The following is a 22,137-nucleotide window of genomic DNA, read 5'->3' as shown; positions in this document are numbered from 1 at the left end:
ACCCTATACAATTTCAGACAAATGGTTGTCCAGTGTTAAAAATCTCCAGTGTTAGAATACCCACAATTTCTGGAGGCAAGTCGTTCCACTGATTAATTGTTCTGTCAGGAAATTTCTCCTTAGTTCTAGGTTGATTCTCTCCTTGATTAGTTTCCACCCATTGCTTCTTGTCCTACCCTCAGGTGCTTTGGAGAATAGCTTGACTCCCTCTTCTTTGTGGCAGACCCTGAGATAATTGAAGACTGCTATCATGTCACTCCTACTCCTTCTTTTCCATAAACTAGACATATAATTCTAGTATGATTCATCTTAAGGTTGTATTTTGATGTATGACATTTTTTTAACTTAATAAATTGATGTTGGGCTAGATTGTAGAGTTAAGGCTTGGCTCTTAGCTAAAACTACATCATTCCTGGATAGATTTTAATCTATAAAATAAATCTAGCATATTTGCTGTGCACTGAACATCATTACATAAACTGGACGGATAGCTTGGTATTTCTCAACCGCCGTCATCAATCTCCATTTCCCAAGATTTAAGTATTCTCACTGCAACATCCGCAAGGCCTCATACAGTGATACCTAAAATCTCTCCAGATTTGGAACTGCAAGAAAAAAAGCCTGCCCATTAAAAAAGGTTTAATTTAAGTGGGGGTGTCATAAGTGACATTTGCACAGTGACTGATACCCTGGTGTTTGCAGATATGGCAAACATTCCTTTGTTAACGATGCCTAGGAAATTCAGTTTTCCTGTTTAGGAAAAATTAATCAACTTACATGACTGAGTTTACTGAATCCAGGGAAGCATTTAATTGAGAGTCTGCAGTTATTTCAAACAAAAGTGGGCAGCCCATGAGCTTCATGAGATTTCAAATGCTACTCCCTACACGTTTCTTTGTTTTTTTGCTTGGCAGTCATTTCCCGAATATTTTGAGCAGGAAACAAAACTGTCAGATAGATTTAACACATCTAAAAAAGTATTTTTTTAAAAAAAATCTACACCCCAAGGGCTCTCCCCCAGAATCTGAGCTATGCCAAGCCCATGGATTTTAACAGTTCCTGGCAGGCACAAAGCTCGACAATTGCAGTGGGATAAATGTGTAACATTTTCCTGGTGCCATCCTGAAAATCTCCAAGCATATGCTACCGAGACGGGAGATAAAATGATTCTAATGTAGTTGGAAGAGCTTTTCCTGGACATCCGTTTTGAGAAGAACAGCTTCCACATTTGACATGCGGTTGTTTAGGAGTAATTTTCTGTTGTTATTGAAATTAGATGTACCTGATCTGTCTTTTGATTCTCTTTTTTGACTTCCAACAGTTAAAAGCTTATCCTTCTAAAGCAGGTGACATGGTTTTATATTCTAGCCCAGGGGTGTCAAACTCAAGGCCCAGGGGTTGGATCCGGCCTGTGGGGTGCTTGGATCTTGACCTCCCTGGAAACAGCGAAGGACTGGGCCGCAGTGCCCCTGGAAGCAAAAACAGAGCTCCGTTTTGCTGGCAGAGGGTTGCAGGAGGCCCTCGCAGCTGAAACGGAGCTCCGGAGCCCTTTTCACTGGCAGAGTACTCAGGCCACCACAAGTGTCCGTGACACGAGTGACATCATGCTGGCCATGCCCCCCTGGCCACCCTCCCCCAGGTCAAACACAACCCTGATGCAGCCCTCAATGAAATTGAATTTGACACCCCAGTTCTAGGCTGTACGTTGCCATTTTTTTTTAATGTTGCTTTTAAAAAATGAAGCTGCCATCTGCTGAGGATATGTATTAAAGAACACAATCTCAGCCTTCCCTTATTTTTCCAGGTGATGATAGAATTTTGTGAGAAGTTCACTGTCGATACGTTTCAGCGTTAATTTAGTGTGCATTTCTTCGGAGATATCTAAATTGAAATTCAAACGTAATATTTTTTTCCCCTCTCTTTTGTCTTCCGTTAGTCGCAGTTGCCTTGTATTTTTTTAGACTTTGTACGCTTGGTGCCCCTAAAAATTCAGACTTTGTTTCTCCTTTTAAAATAAAAATGGTTAAGTTGCTGCAAAATAAAACAGCAGGCATTAAGTTTTCCAGTTGATAGGAAGTCAGGGGACGCAACTTATTCATACCTGTATAAAAGAATTTAGGCTGCCAGGACTGCATTGTGTCTAGCATTTTGTAGATTTCCCGGACATGGTATGCCATACGCTAAATAAATAATAAGGGGGAAATGCCTATTGTTGCAGCTAATAAAGGGGAGAAAAGGAAAACTTTGAATGGGATAACATATTTTTTTTAAAAAAAACTTGCAAATTTAAATGAAATCCCCTCTGAGTTTCATACTGGCTTTCCCTAATAACCTGATCGTTCTTCAGGGCTTTGGTTTGACAACGATCGGGGGCCCTTGGTAGCTGTGCTTTTGTTTTTTTATTATTATTATTATGCTACATAGAGTGGCAGGATTCTTTTCTTTTCTTTTTAAACTTATATTGTGAGCCTCCTCCGCCAGCTGGAGTTGGGTGGTGCCTAAGTTGAATCAAATGAGTAAATAAATAAATAAATAAAAAGTGTTTCTATTTCCTAGGTAACTATTATGGAACACCCAAACCTCCCAGCCAATCCCTCGGTGGGAAAGTGAATAATGCTGATGCTTTGCAAAATCTCCCCTCAAGTTCCAAGCAGACGACTCCTAAACGAACCAAGTCCTACAATGATATGCAAAATGCTGGCTTAGTACATGCAGAGAATGAAGAGGATGACACCCCTGAAATGAACAGTAGCTTTACAGGTAAATCAATTCATTCTCCCTCCCTCCCTCCCTCCCTCCCTCCCTCCTTCCCTCTCTCTCTCTCTCTCTCTCTCTCTCTCTCTCTCTCTCTCTCTCTCTCTCTCTCCCTTCCTCTCTCTCCCCTTCCCCCCTCTCTACCTCTTTCGCTCTCCCCCCTCTCTCTCCCTCCCTCCCCCTCTCCTTCCCTCCCTCTCTCTCCCCACCTCCCTCTCTCTGCCCCCTAATTAATTGGAAGATCAGGAGAATCATGATCCATGTAAATCAGTATTTTTTCATAAGATAATTCCTGGGATTGATGGCATTCTGTTAATAGTAAGATTTTTTTTCTAATTTCAAATTTAAGATGTGCATTGCAGCTTTTAAGAGTGTAATCAGAACAATCCTGAGGAAACAATCTATTAATTTTTGAATTTAAGCTATCAAAGCCTATTACACTGGTTGGAATTTGGCTCCTAAGCAATAACCCTGTCTATTTCTTACTTAACATAGTATGTTATTTAATACATCAGGTTAGTGTTTGTCGTCCTTGGTGGCTTTAAGACATGTACATTTCAACTCAGAATTCCCCAGAATTCCCCAGCCAGCGTTGCTGGGGAATCAGACTAATTGCATTACTGCAATTAGACAAGCATCAGAGTAATGTATTAACTGTAATGTGTGGTAAGACATATAAGACAACAACATTGACAGATTGAAAAAGATAGTTGCCGCTAACAACAATCCTTTTTTTAAAAAAAAAAAAAATCACCTGATGGAGTATAATTGGAACGTCTACATCCTATTTCAAAGAGGACAGCTTCTTGGAAAAATAAATGGGTAAAAATGCCAAATCCAGTCTAAACATCTGACTCCATCATCATCGTCACAAAAACAATAACTGTAAACTGGCCCAATAATAATACGAGACCAAATGAAGAATAGAAAAGAGACTTGGCAAGGTGAAGTGTTACATGGCCAGTACAATCTGCAAGCAAAGCAGATTAAAACAAAGTCTGACAATGGCTAAATTGTCAAAGGAAAATTGAAGAAAGAGACACAGGGGCTGATTTCTGGCTTCACAAGACCAAGCCCTACGAACAAACGCGTACAAAGCCAGAATTGAGAAGACAGCAACAGACAGCAATTGCCAGCTCTTCAAAGAAGCTGAAGAAGCTATGGATCACCTGGCTACTTGCTGCAAGATCACACAGATGGACTATAAACAACAGAATGTCAAAGTAGCAACAATGGTGCATTGGAATATCTGCAGGAGATGCCATTTGCTTGTAAGCAAGAACTGTTGGGACGCTGAGCTTGTCAATCGAAAGGTTGGCAGTTCAGCAGTTCGAATCCCTAGTGCCACGTAATGGGGTGAGCTCCTGTTACTTGTCCCAGCTTCTGCCAACCTAGCAGTTCGAAAGCACTTAAAAAATGCAAGTAGAAAAATAGGGACCACCTTTGATGGGAAGGTAACAGCGTTCCGTGTGCCTTTGGGATTTAGTCATGCTGGCCACATGACCACAGAGACATCTTCAGACAGCGCTCTTTGGCTTTGAAACGGAGATGAGCATTGCCCCCTAGAGTCAGGAACGACTAGCACATATGTGCGAGGGGAACCTTTACCTTTACCTTAAAACTGTTGGGACCACAAATTAGACAGAGTACACAAAGTCCTCGGCTTGAACCGGTCACAGCACCGTTTGAAGACCTCTTTGAAGTACTTAAAACTTGGTTCCAAAGTTCCCACAGCTAGTTCTCTTCCCCCAAAGTCACATGTCCTTCACATGTCAGAAGCTCAGCAGCTGGCCTACATGTAGAGACATTTGTGGTAACCCATGATCACATGACTGCGTTTTCGCAAGAATGTTGCTGAAAACTGGCATTTATTTCAACCCAGCCCATGGCAAACCTTTGTTTCACTTAAGGACCATGGCATTCACTGCCACAAAAGAAGTCATATTGTTTGGTTGGTCAGGTGGGTAACTGATTTTAGAACCATCAGGACCTAGGAGCTTATGATCGGCAGGCTCCATTATTGTCATATGTCAAGGACTACCTGTAACAGAAAATGAAGAAACTAAAGTGTTTGGGACTTTAGAATTCATTCAGACAAGCATCTGCGACATAACACTTCAGACTTAACAATTGTTGATAAGCAAGTCAAAGAAATAATTATCTGGATAGTGAACATTGCAATAGCTAGAGACAGCAGAATTCCGAACTGCTGCATATCCCTACTTTTCCATAACAAGTGAAATGAGTCATGCTTTTAAGGAACAGCTGCTTTGTGAAAACCAGCAAGTCAGAGAATAGAGTCTGATAATCTGATTTTTCTGATAGCTTCGAGAAAGTTTCTCTACATCAGGGGTGTCAAACTCAAGGCCCACAGTCTGGATCTGGCCTGTGGGGTGCTTATATCTGGCCCACAGGGCTGGCCTGGAAATAGCAAAAGACTGGCCCGCGGTGCCTCTACTAGCAAAAATGGAGCCCGGGGGGAGGGGAGGCAGAGCCCCCCGGACTCCATTTTCACTGGCAGAGGGCTGCAGGAGGTTGTTCAGGCTGAAAACGGAACACAGGTAGCCGCACGTGTCCCCCCCCCCCCACAAGCTCCATTTTCACTGGCAGAGGGCTATTAAACTAAAAACAAGCATGCAAGAAGGGACAAGAAAGGAGAAAGGGAAAGAGGAAAGACAAAGAGGAAAGAAGGGAAGAGGGGAAGAGGGGAAGAGAGCAAGGAAGGAAAAAAAGGAAAGAGGGGAAGGAAGAAGAAAGGAGAGGGAAGAGGGAAGGAAAAAGAAGAGAAGGAAGGAAGGAAGGAGATTATAATGAGAGTGAGGGGAGGGTCTCAAGGATGTACTGCCTTAACACTTGGCCACCACAGGTACCCCCGACACGAGTCCCGTGTCACGCCCACTATGGCCACACCTATCACTGGCCCTCCGAAGTCAAACACAACCCTGATGTGGCCCTCAATGAAAGGGCCGAGTTTGACACCCCTGCTCTAGATTGTGCTGAGGATAATGAAAAGATACATATTTTCATCGATAGATACCGCATTAAGCATTTAGTACATGATTGTAACTATCCACAGTGTGGCCAGTAATAATTTCTTGCAGAATTGAATTCCACAGTCTGATGTGATGAATTATTCAGTTGTATCCATCCGAAATATCCCCATCTCTCAGTAATTTTGGATGACTCTGATTTTTAGTATTATGACTTCTCCATGTCATATAAGTAGTCCTCAACTTATAACCATTTGTTTAGTGACAGTTTGAAATTACAACAACACTGAAAATAAGTGACTTATGATCGGTCTTCAAACTTACAACCATTGCAGCATCCCCATGATCACATGATCAAAATTTGGGCATTTGGCAACTGGCATGTCCTGGGGTCAATATGATCACAATTTGTAACCTTCCCAACTAGCCTTTGGCAAGCAAAGTCAATGGGGGAAGCCAAATTCACTGCATGATTCACTTAACAACTGCAATGATTCATTTAATAACCGTAGCAAAAAATGTGGTAAAATGGGTTAAAATTCAGTGAACAATTGCCTTGCTTAGCAACGGACATTTTGGGCTCTATTGTGGTCCTGAGTCAAGGATTATCTGTACTTACTTTTATACACTTTACTTTCTCTGAGGTTTTTTTCCCTAAAGTTTCAGAAATCCCATCAGAAATATTATACTTAGGACACTTAGAGCAACTATTGATCATTTTAGTTCCATTCTATTTTTTATATCTTTTCCAGGCTACAATGTTATACTTTTTCTGCTTTCTAGTAATTGTTCTTTTATTTATTTTTTTCAGCCATTTAGAAGCATGTATCAATTTCTTATTTATTTGCTATGCTAAGTCAGAGTCCGTGAACATGTATTTAAAGTTTAGGAATTTTGGGGGTTTGTGTGTGTTTATCTCAGTATGGATTTTTATATTGAAATTGTCTTTGTTATTTTAAGACTCATTTTCCAATTTTTAAAGATCTTTGTAAAATGTGTGTGTTACTGTCCATAAATAATGTACATCCCTCTTAGCTATTTGCTTGTTAATACCAGATCATTGATGATAATTTGATTCTAAAAATAGAAAAGAAACTGATCTGTCCCTCATTCAGTCCAGTGTGATCTTGAGCCCATTGAAAGGGTTTAAAACTCTGTATCATTACATGACAATATCAGACACACTCTGAATTAGTGAGTGGAGAGTCTAAACCAGGGGTGTCAAACTCACGTCGTCATGGCGGCGTCATGTGACATATTGGGACTTTTTTCTCCTTCATTAAACCAGGCGTGGGTGTGGCCAGCACATGACGCATCTGGCGCACGGGCTGGGAGCCCTGGTCTAAACCAAGTAGGGAGGGAAACAAAAAAAAGGGCTTTACAAATAATGACCCACAGTGGTACAGTGGTTAAAGTGCAGTACTGCAGGCTACTTCTGCTGATCACAGGCTGCCAGCAGTTTGGCAGATCGAATCTCACCAGACTCAAGGTTGACTCAGCCTTCCATTTACCATTCCAAGGTGGGTAAATTGAGGGCCCAGATTGTTGGGGGCAATATGCTGACTCTGTAAACCACTTAGAGAGGGCTGTAAAGCATTGTGAGGCGGTATATAAGTCTAAGTGCTATTGCTATTCCAAGTAATAATCTCTTTTATTTATTTTTTTATAATTTTGTGTGATGTTCTTCTACAGCAGACTCCGGTGAACAAGACGAGCACAATATACACAGTCTAAGAGATGCAGCTCTCCCATCTCTGAATAGTAGCATCACCACTGTTCCCACCACGGAACCATCTGAGAAGCTCCCCCAATACCTACCTCCTTGTGCAGAGGAAAACTTGGGTCCTCTGCCTGAAAACTGGGAGATGGCTTATACAGAGAATGGAGAAGTCTACTTTATAGAGTAAAGTGTATTTTCATTTCTTTTTTAACCTTTAGGTTCCATAAACCTCTTTGGGTTTTGTCTATGGAGATTATCAGTCATTAAGGTCATGGTTGTCCCAAAGGTGCTTTTTCAAGAGACAACGGGACTTTCTGGCTTCTTGCTGAAGAGCTGAAGAAACTTCTTGGATGAGAAGCGAAACGTCTTCAAAGAAAAACCAGAGAGTCCAGTTGCCTCATGAAAAAGCACATTTGGTACTCTCTGGGTTTTCTGAATATGGAGAGGAATTCTGGAGAAGGGTTGAAAGTTCATTCATTTCTGAAGACAGAAACTATGTACTTTTATCTGGTTTAACTTCGTAAAATCTTAGTCTTGTAAGAGGTCCATATCTCAAGCTCTGAAGTTATAATAATCAGAATAGAGCTTGAAGGGACCTTGGAGGTCTTCTAGTCCAACCCCCTGCCCATACCAGTGATGGCTAACCTTTTTGCCATCGCGTGCCAAAAGCAGGGGAGGGAACGCGGGGAGTGGTGTTGCGTGCGCTCGTGCCCACACACATAATTCAATGCCCCCCATGTGCATGCACACACCCCACACCCCGTTTTGGGCCTAGCAGGCCTGCCTGAAGCCTCCGGAGTGCAAAAACGGCCTTCCCCACCCCATCCCCCCGGAAGCCGGAAACTGCCCATTTTCTGACTTCCGGTTGGCCCAGTAAGCTCGTTTTTCACTCTCCCCAGGTTCCAGAAGCTTTCCTGGAGGCTGGGGAGGGCAAAAACGGCCTCCCCCACCCCGCTGGAGGCCCTCCATAGGCCAAAAAGGTGCTCCCAGAGTCTCCACGTGAGCCCTGTACTTACCTGGCATCCAAAACGGGCCGTGTGGAGACTCCTGGGAGGGGAGACGTGGGCAGGGCCAGCCGAAAATCACATGTGCGCTGGAGTGAGCTAGGGCAACGGTTCGTGTGCCCAAAGATATGGCTCCGTGTGCCACCTGTGGTACGCATGCCATAGGTTCACCATCACAGCCCTATACCATTTCAGGCAGGTAGTTGTCCAGACTTTTCTTTAAAACCTCCAATGATGAAGGACCCACAACTTTTGAAGGCAAGCTGTTCACTGTTAGGAAACTTCTCCTCAATTCCAGGTTGCTTCTCTCCTTGATTAGTTTCCAAACATTGTTTCTTGTCTTGCCTTCTGGTGTTGACCAGACTCTTCTTTGTGGCAGCCCCTCAAATACTGGAATACTGTCAACCCTAGGCCCTCTTTTCTTTAGACTAGCCATAGCCAATTCCTGCAACTGTTCCTCATATGTTTTAGTTTCCAGGCCTTTAATGATCTTAGTTGCTGGTATGCTTGTTTTTTGAGAGAAGATTATATAAGGAAAGAGAATAAAAAAGGAACAATTTGACAATGTCGTGGATGAAGTGATGGGGCATTTAGTGAAAGGCATTTAGATGGGGCCAGGCTGATCTTCCATGCTAACAGATCTTCTATTGATACATGCATTGTAATTAGTCTAGTAGCCCTTGCTCTCCTGAGTAAGAACCATAGTGTGCTACTTTCCAACTTTGAAGGCCACTCCCAGATGGAATAATGTACTTTCTGTTACAGGCAATATAAATTAAGCTTGTGATTATGACTAAGGCAAGATTGTTTCTTCTTTACATGATAACGATGCTCCTTGGGCATTTGGAAGTGCAACCTCCAAGTAGCCTAGGCCTCATGGCTGAGTGATTCCTCCAGACCATGTGTTTCTCAGTTTAGCAGTTTCAGGGGGTAGGCACAGTGCTGGGTTCCAACCGGCTTTACTACCGGTTCTCTTCTGCATGCACTTCGCTCTGCGCAAACGCATTAGGTATCTGCCCAGCTGAGGTGTGGCAATCTACTCTGTCGCACCTATCAGCTGGGCTAAAAAAGAAGAAATAAAGGTAGGAATAACGTGGAGGCGGGCAGGAGGGCCCAGCTCCTGGACAAAGAGAACTGGTTCGGTGACGTCACATCGTCACCACTACCGGCTCGGCCGAACCGGGAGGAACCCACCACTGGGTAGGCATAAAAGCCTGTGGATCTTTTATTCAGCAATTAATCCTAGGGTATCAATTCATAAATACATTGTACTGAATCCAGTAGGTTTTGTTTCAAGCAAATGCACATAGAGCTGTTCATGTAGTGACACTTTTTCATGTAATGATGATGCTAAACATTTCATTGCATAGCACTCTGGCTGCTGATAGAATAAATTAGAAGCTACATTCTTACTGTATGGTAAATTATTAAAACATTCAGCAGTAACTGCCTTACAGTCTTCACAATTAGTCATCTTTATTTTCTATAATAAACAAATTATAGGATGATAAACAACAGCAAAAAACCACCCTCATTTTTATTTATGCAATACTTAACCCAGAATTTGCGTTGTTCTGCCTCCATAAATATATCCCTCACCTTCAGTTTGGAAAAGGATATTCAAATATTTTACAATATCCCTTTATGATTTTGAGGTATAAATTGTTTTGTACCTTGGCAAACCCAGTGTTTTCCATTGTTGTTAATTTGCTTTGCTTTCTGGACTTCTATGGCTTCGTTTACCAACTGGTGATTAATTGCCCAGAAATGCACAAAAGAATTGAATGGATGGATTCTTCTTGCATTGCAAGGGTGGGTAATGTAGTGTGTGAAATGGTGACCTTCCACTCCAGCTTTCACATCGCTAGTAATGGATAGCCGGGATGTGAATAGTCTCCTTTGAAAGCAGAACTGTTATTTAATAGTAAGTCTTCAAAGGAACATGTATATTCTCCTTCACATAATGTCACAGGAGAATTAGATCACTTTGATGATTAGATCATTCTTTTGAGATTTGTGGAAGGAACCATGGTATTCTGTTTCAACAATATAGAATTTCTGTGTTTTCCTATTTATTTGTGGATACAGGCAAATGCATTGTGGCTCTTTGAATGAAGAATGTGAATAATCATAGGGCTCAGCTGGGTTGTAGACACACCAAGAATTAAAATGGCATCTTTTTTAAAAGTCATAGGAAACTACAATAGTGATTGGAATTGGGAATAAAGAAGAGGGATTGCATACAGCTCACAATCGAATCATGCAGCCCCAAAAAACAGAATAACAGAATAACAAATCAGCAGGGACCTTAGACATCTTCTAGTCCAACCCCCTGCTCAAGCAGGAAACCCTATATCATTTCAGAAAAATGGTTGTCCAATCTCTTCATAAAAACCTCCAGTGATGAGCACCCATGACTTCTTGGGCCAAGCCATTCCACTGATAAATTATTCCAACCGTCAAGAACTTTATCCTTAGTTCTAGGTTGGTTCCCTCCGTATGCTGAAAATAAAAATTACGTTGATGTGTTATTTTTATGAAACTCATTTTTCTTTTTTTCTTTTTTTAATTTGTAGTCATAATACTAAAACAACGTCTTGGCTAGACCCAAGGTGCCTGAACAAACAGCAAAAGCCTCTAGAAGAATGTGAAGATGATGGTAAGACAATCAGTGCTTAAATAACATTTGGGAAGTCTACCTTTTCTTGTTTTGAAGGTCAGTCGTTTACAATTCAGGCTTGACTCTCTGGCTGTAATCAAATTTTTAGTTGTTTAACAAGTCATCATGCATTAATGACAAGCAATCTAAGAATCGCATGTTGGTCTGTAGTCATCTTTAGCAATTGGCTGCCCTTAAGAAGTCTTGGGACAAGAGAGTCCCTAGAATAATCCCAGCATGGCCTGTAGTCTTAACACGACTGCAGTGTATAAATTTGAGTGGGCAGCGCTTTTGTAGCTAGTGAAAAACCCCTTTTTTAAAAAAATGACTGGTAGGCGTTCAAGAATTTCAGAAGGACCATTGGTGACATAATGATGTAACAGAAGGAGCACAGGTGGGATTTTTGGTGTTCTCCTCACTGCCATTTTAATTTTGTTCTGTTTACTACACAGTTTCAGCAGTATGATCATATGGCAAGACTTAGAAGCGTCTGGGGAGCTCCATATATATGATCCATGTCCTTGATCTTTATCCAAAGAAATATTCCACCAGTTCAGTAAAGCTCAGATGTGGGTCGAGGCAAAGGGAGTGAGACAAACATGCATCCGTAGCAGCTGCACACAAAGGTCTTTGGTTGGGTGTGTCTGTATAGGAAACATTTTTTTTTTTATGGAAGTGGGGAAAGAATATTCACATTTTGTAGGAATTATGAAGCCATACACCCAGCAAACACCCACCCTGGAAAAATGCAAACTAAAACAATTTTGAAAGCAATAAAGATAAAACCACTGCAATAGTAGTAATAAAACAATTGGTACAAGTCATCCTTCACTTACGACCGATTGCTTAGCGAACATTCCAAGTTACGACAGACCTCTCCCCCAAAAGCTGCTTATGATCCAATTTCAAACTTATGTTCCCACTTTCTTCCTCACAGTCACATCATCATTTGGGGGAGGGGGTGCTTGGCAGCTGACTTAGCTTTACAGCTGTTTGCAGCCTCCCACAGTCATATGACTGCAATCTTCAAAGGATTATATATATATATATATATATATATATATATATATATATATATATATATATATATATATATATGTATATATGTATATATATATATATGTATATATGTATATATATATATATGTATATATATGTGTGTGTATATATATATATATATATATATATATATATATATATATATATATATGCATATTCTTTCTAGCCAGGTTTTACCTATGTAAACTTAGTTGTTCTTCAGCCCTAGGTTCTGTGAAATCTCATTCACAAGTTCTTGGGCCCTTTTTCTGCTGACAAACTGCAACTCTGTGTTGCTTCCTGGGAGACCCAGATAGCTATTTCTACCTCTTAAGGCGTCATCAGTGGGCCACACCCACTTCCCAATTATCCTCCCTGTAAAAGGCATAATGTATCTTTTTTCTTTTTTCATAGGCTTTTATGTGCATATTCTTTCTAGCCAGGTTTTACCTATGTAAACTTAGTTGTTCTTCAGCCCTAGGTTCTGTGAAATCTCATTCACAAGTTCTTGGGCCCTTTTTCTGCTGACAAACTGCAACTCTGTGTTGCTTCCTGGGAGACCCAGATAGCTATTTCTACCTCTTAAGGCGTCATCAGCGGGCCACACCCACTTCCCAATTATCCTCCCTGTAAAAGGCATAATGTATCTTTTTTCTTTTTTCATAGGCTTTTATGTGCATATTCTTTCTAGCCAGGTTTTACCTATGTAAACTTAGTTGTTCTTCAGCCCTAGGTTCTGTGAAATCTCATTCACAAGTTCTTGGGCCCTTTTTCTGCTGACAAACTGCAACTCTGTGTTGCTTCCTGGGAGACCCAGATAGCTATTTCTACCTCTTAAGGTAGAAATATATATATATTTATTTGCCATTTCAGGCATTTATTTCCAGTTTCTGGCAAAAAAAAAAAAAAAAAAAAAGCCATGCCCATTGGGAAAAATGGATTTGGTTCATGATCACAGAATTTGCTTAACAACGACCACAAAAATCTGATCCAGTTACATGGTGACCCTCTTAATGACCGCAGGGACTTATGACTGTAATTCTGGGGTCAATTACAGTCATAAGTCAAGGACTAGCTGTTCATAAATGAAAGGAAACAATAACAAAATAAGTAGTGCACATTTTAACATTAGTAAAAATGTTAAGGAAAACCAGATTATCATCTTTAAAAGAGCGCAACACACACACCCAATGACCCTCTAGATGAATAAGGCCTTGTACCAAAATAACCATGCATTTAATGGCCATCAACCTCATCTCATCTCATTAGTTGGAACGTCTAATTATGGTTACAGGGTCTTGGCAAGAAAATAATGAAGATGGTCAAAATTATTTTAGGATTAAAGGATAAAATTAGATTTCCAAGCTAGGTAGTGTTTTAGTTATTATCATCATTGGTCCTCTTAGATTTTTTTTCTTTTAACTACTGGAATCACAATTATAGTAGGTATAGTTTCAAAATCACTCTGGGTAAAACAAGACTAGATGTTAGAGTTATGAAATCATGTATTTTATTACTATATTCATTTGGAGCCAAAGTCCCTTTATTAACTTTATTGAAGGCAAATGTGTATTTGTTTCTTCTTTTCTGCAGTAATATATTTTGCAATATACATTCTATATATTTTTGCGATGTTATATTGGCAAAGATTTATTTTTGACTGTTTCTGAAACACTGAAGGAAGGAAACAACTGTCCACTTTAAGAAACCAAACTTCCTTAATTTGTTAGACATGCATTGAGAATAGGAGAAAAAGAAAGGAAAATGTATAAAAGCATAACTTTTTTTTTGCAGGCAGAATATATATCATTTGAAAACATTTCAAAAAAGGCTAAACCTAATTCATTTAAAATGAAGCATTTTCAAAATTCTCTTTTGAACATGCAAATATAGGCTAATTCTACACACATAAAGGTTGCAGAAATATTTGCTAATGTAACACTGTGATGGATTCTCTATGACTCAAAAGATTTTGTTAGACTATAGAATTAGGAATGATAGATGTGGGCAGACAGAGATTCAAGCAATAAATTAGAGAGAGGTTAACATCATTGATGATGTTAGAAAGCTAAACGCCACATCCCTCTTTAAACATAAATTTAATTGATATATGAAAAACCAAAGATTTATATATCTATATTTCAGAAATAATAAACTTCTGCTTTGAAAAATGTTTTTTTTTTTCTTTCAAATATTTCTTGATTTGAGAATAAGACAGCAGGGGTAGACAAAAACTTTTTGGCAGACAATCACACTAAAAGCACATCAACCATTTGAAAAGTGAGTGGATTCAGAAAAGCACTTGCCAGGTTCCATTTTGATTTAACTCTTTGGAGAGAATGTTCTTCCTGTCTTTTAAAACAAGTTTTATCATGCTTATTTTCAAACTCAAGAAAATATACTGGTTGCGTGACATGGCTTCTGTGTATGAACACATAGAGTGATGGTTTATGATATCCATCCCTGTCTTGATGTTCTTCAAAGACATGTAAGTCCTCAAGTTACAATCATTCATTTAGTGACCCTATGAAGTTACAGCAGCGCTGAAAAAAGTGACTTGCAACCTTTGTTCACTCTTACGATCGTTGCAGCATCCCTTGTGGTCCCATGATCAAAATTCAGATGCTTGGCAATTGACATGAGGCAATTTAATGAGGGTTGCCAGCCAGCTTCCAACAAAAAAAGTCAATGGGGAAAACCAGTTTCACTTGACAATCACGTTACTAACTTAACAACTGAAGTGACTCACTTAACAACTGTGGCAAGAAAGGTTGTAAAATGGGCATAATTGGCTTAACAACTGCCTTGCTTAGCAATGGAAATTTTGGGCTCGATTGTGGCTGTAAGTGGAGGACTATCTATACAGGTAGTCAATTCAGGTTGCTAAGAGAGACATTTGTTAAGTGAGTTTTGCTCTATTTTGAGACCTTTCTCGCCACAGTTGTTAAGTGAATCATTGCAGTTGTTAAGTTAGTAACTGGGTTGTTAAAGTGAATCTGGCTTCCCCCTTGACTTGGCTTGTCAGAAGGTTGCAAAAGTGATCACATGACCCCCAGGGCACTACAACCGTCATAAATATGAATCAATTCCCAAGCATCCGAATTTTGAACATATGACCATGGGGGGGGGGGGTGCTGCAACAGTTGTAAGTGTGAAAAATGGTTATAAGTCCCTTTTTTCAGTGCTGTCACTAAACAAATTGTCGTAAGTCGAGGACTACCTGTACATCAGACCCAAATTCATGGAAAACTCTGTAAGTATGGCATTTATTTATTTATTTATTTATTTATTTATTTATTTATTTATTTATTTATTTATTTATTTATAACATTTATAGAGCGCCCCCCCATCTTATACTGAATTCTGGGGAGCTCCCAATCAGCAGTTGTAACAACTTCTATAATAAACATAATACATAAATATATCAAAACCACAAGTGCTTGAAGTTCTGAGACATAATGTTCAAGGAATTGGGTGGTCTTTAACTCGGGAAGCTTTACACTGTTTACATGGTTAGACCTGTTGGCAAATTGAGTCCTGTATAATCAGTATCCAGCCATCCAGACGTACCTGAATGATAATTCTAGCATTCCTCACTGTTGACCATGCGAGCAGGGATTGGTTGGCATATTTGAACTTGAGTATTGCACAACCCTGAGCAGATCCATTATTTTGCTTCCAACTCCAAAATGGCTCTAAATGCCTATGGAGATTCTCAAATTGTCCAGTTCATAGTTGTCTCAAAGATGCTTTTCAAAAGGCAATTTGGCTTTCTTGGGTTTTTTCCTTCAAAATATTTTGTTTCTCATCCAAGAAGCTTCTTCAGTCCAGTTGCCAATTCAAAAGTACCTTTGGTTCAATAGAATAGAATAGAATAGAATAGAATAGAATAGAATAGAATAGAATAGAATAGAATAGAATAGAATAGAATAGAATAGAATAGAACAGAACAGAACAGAACAGAACAGAACAGAACAGAATTTTTATTGGCCAAGTATGATTAGACACACAAGGAATTTGTCTTGGTGCATGGTTCAAATGGCTTTGTAAATGTTTCCCGTTCCTGCTACCAATAAAATTGCCTTGTATTGATTCCAGTTTCTTGTATATTAAAAGTAATGTCTACTACCTGAATCGTAGTATGCTCCATCTGAAATTGAGAAAACTTTATTATACTTATTAGGAAAAAAAAAACAATACTTCAAAACAATACTGTTTGCACTGTGACTGATAGGAGATTATTTAGTTATAAATTAATCTACCTTGAAACATTATTTTATTTTGGTGTTTTGATGCTGAGAAGCCTCGTGTTTGGTACCTCTTTTTAGAAGACATGACAGATGTGCTCAAATGAATCCATGCCTGTCCTATAATTTGCTTGCAAGTTTTATCATTTCTCATTTGCTGATTACAGTTTTGTTTCTTAATAAAAAACAACACACACTCTCATTCATGCCATCATTTACAGAAAAAAATTCTACGCTTTAGTGGTATTTTTAAATAGAATACGTTCTTTGCAAGTACTTTCACATGAAAGTGTTTCTTAGAATAGAATAAAAGACATTTGCTTTGAAATTCATTCAATTAGTCCATTTTGAAGCGACGTACTTTGGCTAAAAATACAGTCCTAAGATGACACCAACTAGCAAGCACGCATTATACGATGTGTCAACTCATTCCAATGAAGTTGAAACAGGAATTATAATTAATCATTCCCATTAATGGTTTTATTTAACAGGAAGTTAAAATTGGTCAAAGTTTTTTTTTAATTTTAATTATTCTGGAATGAAAGTACAGGTAGTCCTCGACTTATGACCACAATTGAGCCCAAAATTTCTATTGCTAAGTGAGAGATTTGTTGAGTGAGTTTTGGCTTTTTTACCACCTTCCTTGCCACAGTTGTTAAGTGAATCATAGCAGTTGAACAAGTTAGTAACATGGTTGCTAAGTGAATCTGGCTTCCCCATTGACTTTGCTTGTGAGACAGTCGCAAAATGGGATCACGTGACCTTGGGGACACAGCAACGGTTATAAATATGAACCAGTTGCCAAGCATCTGAATTTTGATCACATCATGGGGATGCTACAAAGATCATAAGTGTGAAAAATGGTCATAAGTCGGGAGTTTTTCAACGCCATTGTAACTTTGAACGGTCACTAAATGAACTGTTGTAAGTTGAGGACTACTTGTAATAGTTTATCAAACCAGATTTGGACACAGCTGAATTGCATCTAGTATGAGACTTTGGTTCCTTGCACAGAGAAGAGCTCTGATTTGGATATTTTCACAAATTGTCACAAAACAACATGCAGAAAACCACTTAAGCCTTTCCGCCATTCCCAGAAATGAATGGACATTCCAAACACACAAGAATTCGCCATGCCCAACGCCCTCGATCAGTACAGTTCGTTTGTAATCCTTGCACGTTCTTGATTGTCCTGCAAGTTGTCTTTTCTACCCTTTGTGGGATTGAAGAGGAGATCCATGCATTTTTTAAACTCTTGCAGTGCCAAATGTATCTTTAGCACGGTTGCCAAGAGTGACATGCTTTCCAGTCACCAGAGTGTTGTGGCATGGGTATGGGCTAAGTTGGTATGAAACTTGGTGTTGGTTCTGCTGTATACGGGAAGGAATTTCTTGCTTGCTGCTGGTGTCTGAATGTTTCTTTTAATTTTTTTTCTATCTCACTGCTCTTCCTTTGGAGAAGAAGGGGTACACACGGAAGAACTGGACAGTGAACTAGGTAAATCATCCATCTCTCATTTTTATTTTTATTTTTTGCTCCATTGGTTGGACTGCACTATTAACCACTTAACATCTTTTTTTCTTTGTATCACTTTTTTCCTTTTTTTTCTCTCTCTTCTTAATTTTAAGCGATAACAACATGTAGCTTGGCTTCTGCACCACACAACATTTGCATAGGAATAACATTTTCAGATCAATGAATGCCCTGTTATTTTGGGATATCTTCTTTCCTTCTTCCCCCATGGCATTATTGTAATTTTTCTGCTTGGATAGATAGATAGATAGATAGATAGATAGATAGATAGATAGATAGATAGATAGATAGATAGATAGATAGAGCGCTATAGGGCAGTGATGGCTAACCTTTTTGCCATCGCGTGCCAAAAGCGGGGGAGTGCGAGGGGTCGCATGCACACTCATAATTCAATGCACCCCTGCGCCTGCCCCCTGCACCCCCACCGCTTTTGGCATGCAATGGCATGGTGGGCCCAATAGGCCCGTTTTTTCGCCCTCCTCAGTGTCCAGAGGCTTTCCTGGAGCCTGGGGAGGGCAAAAACAGCCTTTCCCACTGCCCTGGAAGTCCTCCAGAGGCAGGAAAAGCCCATTTCCCGACTTCCAGTGGGCCCGGAAGGCCCGAAAATCAGCTGGTGCGCTGGAGCTGAGCTAGGGCAACACTCGCGTGCCCACAGATATGGCTCCGCGTGTCACCTGTGGCATGTGTACCATAGATTCGCCATCACGGCTATAGGGCATTAAAGGACTTTTTCCAAGGGCTGGGTGATAATTCTAATTATTGGCTCCTTCCTGTTTAGTTTTGATGTTAAATGAGGAACTTGAGGTTTGAGTCAAACTTTGTGAAATACTGCAGCATTAGGATTCTGGGTTATATACAAAGACTATGCTATTTTGGTACAAAAAATTCTTATTTATTTTTTTTCTTATGGGATATATACAATGCCATATGGCTTAAATAGTGCATAAAGTATAAAATGCGCTTGCAAATATCTAGAATTTGAAACTGACATTTGAGATCATCTAAATTACCATCCTAATTCTGGTTGCTGAGTATTTTTAGGCATACTTAGAATAAACATGTAACTGGCATGATGCTACATAACCATGAAACCCTAAAACGATGTGGCTCAATGATTGAATTTTATTCCTTCTGTGGGATTCAAAAAGCATCAGTTACATTTTGAATGGAAGGTGTAATTTACTTGATGCAAGATGAGCTGATTAAACTATGTGTTTCCAGTCCTTCTGGGAAAAATAAGGAAAAAGTTTAGCAAATTAGCCACAAAAGAAAATTATGTTTGCTAGCTTGCCTTCCAAAGTATAAAAATAGTGACATCCCTGCTAATGTACCTATTTCCATTCTGGTCATAGCGCTCTCTTTCTCACAATTACACATGATTGAAGGCTTTTATGCTACAGTGGTACCTCGGTACTTGTCATTAAGTGGTTCTAGGAGGCACAGCAAGTACTAAAAATGATGAGTGCCAAACAAACCATTGACTTGCCACATGACCCTTTGTTTCAGGAGGGAAGGACTTCCAATTTTTCCCTTTTCCTATGTCAGTAATCTTCCCAGCATGGGGGACTTCCTGTCTGCCCTCTGCGGCCATCCCCATCTTCTTTTTGCAGTGACTTCCCAGCATGGCTGACATCCTATCCATTTTATGCAGCCATCCCCCTTTTCCTATCGCAGTGCGTCAGGTACCAAACATACGAGTATCAGGACAACATTCTCGTGTCAAAATGTGTCAAGTACCAAATTTGATGAGTTTTCAAGCAGTCAAGTACCGAAGTACCACTCTATATGTTTTGCCAAGTGTCATGGCAGTGATCAGCTCTTTTGGATCCAGAGACAATGAGCACACCAATAAATAAAGGGGCTTTAGGCTTTGTTATTAGCACAAGCAGTTATAAAAACATAATTTAAAAAGCATAAAGAGCCACGGTGATGTAGTTGTTAGAGTGCAGTACTGCAGGCTACTTCTGCTGACTGCTGGCTGCCAGCAGTTTGGCAGATCGAATCTCACCAGGCTCAAGGTTGACTCAGCCTTCCATCCTTCTGAGTTGGGTAAAATGAGGACCCAGATTGTTGGGGGCAATATGCTGATTCTGTAAACTGCTTAGAGAAGGCTGTAAAGCACTGTGAAGCGGTATATAAGTCTAAGTTCTATTGCTATACATACCAAGCAAGATGATGCCCCAATCCCTTACATGCTGCCAGGAACTCTTTAGTAACCACAGCAGGTGGTTAACCAATAACCAAGGTGGTCAGTTTCCAGAGTACCTAGTATTAGCTTTTATGCAGAAGCTTCCAATAAACAACAACAACCCAAGATTTCTAATTAAAACCCAGTATCATGATTTCATAGCCATGCTATGGCCAGGAAACTTGCAAGACCTGATCTTGACTGGATGACATATGACTTGAAAGTCTTAGACTTCAGCAGATTTGCAGCTAGCAATAGCAATAGCACTTAGACTTATATACCGCTTCACAGTGTTTTTACAGCCCTCTCTAAGCGGTTTACAGAGTCAGCATAATTGCCCCCAACAATCTGGGTCCTCATTTTACCCACCTCGGAAGGATGAAAGGCTGAGTCAACCTTGAGCCCATGAGACTCGAACTGCAAACTGCTGGCAGTCAGTGATCAGCAGAAGTAGCTTGCAGTACTGCACTCTAACCACTGCACCATCATAGCTATGTGAAGATTCTCCCTCACCCTTCTCCTTTATTCATATATTTTGTTTAGTTAAAATTTAAATAGTTGTATATTTTTTAAAAAAATACATTTTAAGCAAATTATCAATAGCAGCTGCATTGTGCAAAACCAGAGAATATGCATTGCATAGAGCAGTGATGGCTAACCTTTTTGCCGTCGCATGCCAAAAGCAGGGGGAGAGCGGGGGGATCGTGCGCGTGCGTGCCCACACCCATAATTCAATTCTCACCCGTGCCCCACCCTCCTGCGCACGTGCGCATGCTCCTCCTGCGCTCCCCCCATTTTTGGCACGTGATGGCACAGTGGGCCCATTTTTCACTCTCCCCAGATTCCAGAGGCTTTCTAGGAGCCTGGGGAGGGCAAAAACAGCCTTCCTCAACACCCCCAGGAGGCCCTCCGGAGGCCGGAAACATCCCATTTCTGTTTCTCATTTCTCAACTTCCGGTGGGCCCGGAAGGCCCGAAAATCAGCTGGCCAGCGGGCACATGTGTGCTGGAATTGAACTCGTGTGCCCTCAGATATGGTTCCACTTGCCACCTGTGGCACCCGTGCCATAGGTTCGCCATCACAGGCATAGAGCTTTGATCTGCTGCACTTGGTTTTAATGGTTGGGCAGCTGTAGGACCTTCAACTTTCATTTATTGAAGTAACTCTTACAGTTCCTCTGGAGGATGTTGAACCCTGAGGTATTATAAAAATAGCACCACATACAAAACCAGAAATAAAAGGAATGGAATAAGAGCTGGGATCTACTTGGCAGAATTGGGTTTGGGTTAGGTAAGCCTCCAGGAGCATCTGGTCACTTTGGATGATCTACTTGATAATTCTTTTAGAGAATTTGGCTCTTATAATTAGTTTTCCTATTCTTAAAGCACTTTATCAAGCAATTTACCTTTATAAGCTGAACACCAAGAGCCAGGTGGACACTTCCTTCAATAGACAAACATTATTATCTGTTTAGATTTCTGCCTTAAGCGTGGAATACAGAAATATTCTGCAAAGAATGTAAGGTCAAGGGGAATGGGAAGTTACTTAATGTTGATTGTATTTTATTATTATTATTTTGAAAAAAATGTGTGTGGTCTCTTGTTGTTGTGCTTTCAAGTCTGTCTTGACTCCTAGTGAACTGTCTAGACATGTCCCTACAGTTTTCTTGGCAAGTTCTTGGAAGTGGTTTGCCACTGCTTTCTTCCTGGGACTGAGAGAGAGTGGTCCAAAGTCACCCCACTGGCTTTGTGCCTGAGGCAGGAAGAAAATTCACCGTCCCCGAGTTTATAATCTGCTGCCTTAAATTACCACCCTAAACTGGCTTTTGTGTGTGGTCATAGCAGATGGGAAAATATCTTCTTCCACTCTCCATCCTCACTTCCTAATTAATTAATGGAACCTATTGCACAGTTTGCAGGGCCACACAAGATCTTTTTATTCTTTACAGCCAAGTGGAATATTGGAAATAAATTCTATATAAAGTGAGGGGGACGGGATTCCTGT

The 22,137-nt window shown here is 40.3% G+C and overlaps 1 protein-coding gene across 1 annotated transcript in view; it reads left to right on the top strand.

The window, feature by feature from the left end:
• The first annotated feature begins 2,633 nt into the window (after positions 1-2,633).
• MAGI1 (membrane associated guanylate kinase, WW and PDZ domain containing 1) overlaps positions 2,634-22,137 on the top strand; it is a 120,910-nt gene continuing 101,406 nt past the window's right edge. The window contains exons 1-4 of the mRNA XM_070936851.1: positions 2,634-2,760; positions 7,437-7,647; positions 11,045-11,127; positions 17,874-17,909. Coding sequence (XP_070792952.1) covers positions 2,688-2,760; positions 7,437-7,647; positions 11,045-11,127; positions 17,874-17,909 — 403 coding nt within the window. The 5' untranslated portion in view covers positions 2,634-2,687. The remainder of the gene's footprint in view (positions 2,761-7,436; positions 7,648-11,044; positions 11,128-17,873; positions 17,910-22,137) is intronic.

The sequence above is a fragment of the Pituophis catenifer genome, unplaced genomic scaffold, assembly GCF_029215685.1.
Source record: "Pituophis catenifer annectens isolate HBS135680 unplaced genomic scaffold, rPitCat1.0.hap2 SCAF_2, whole genome shotgun sequence".
In the NCBI taxonomy this organism is placed as follows: domain Eukaryota; kingdom Metazoa; phylum Chordata; class Lepidosauria; order Squamata; family Colubridae; genus Pituophis; species Pituophis catenifer.
Note: the sequence above shows the minus strand (reverse complement) of the source record. Positions and strands in the feature narration are given on the sequence as shown.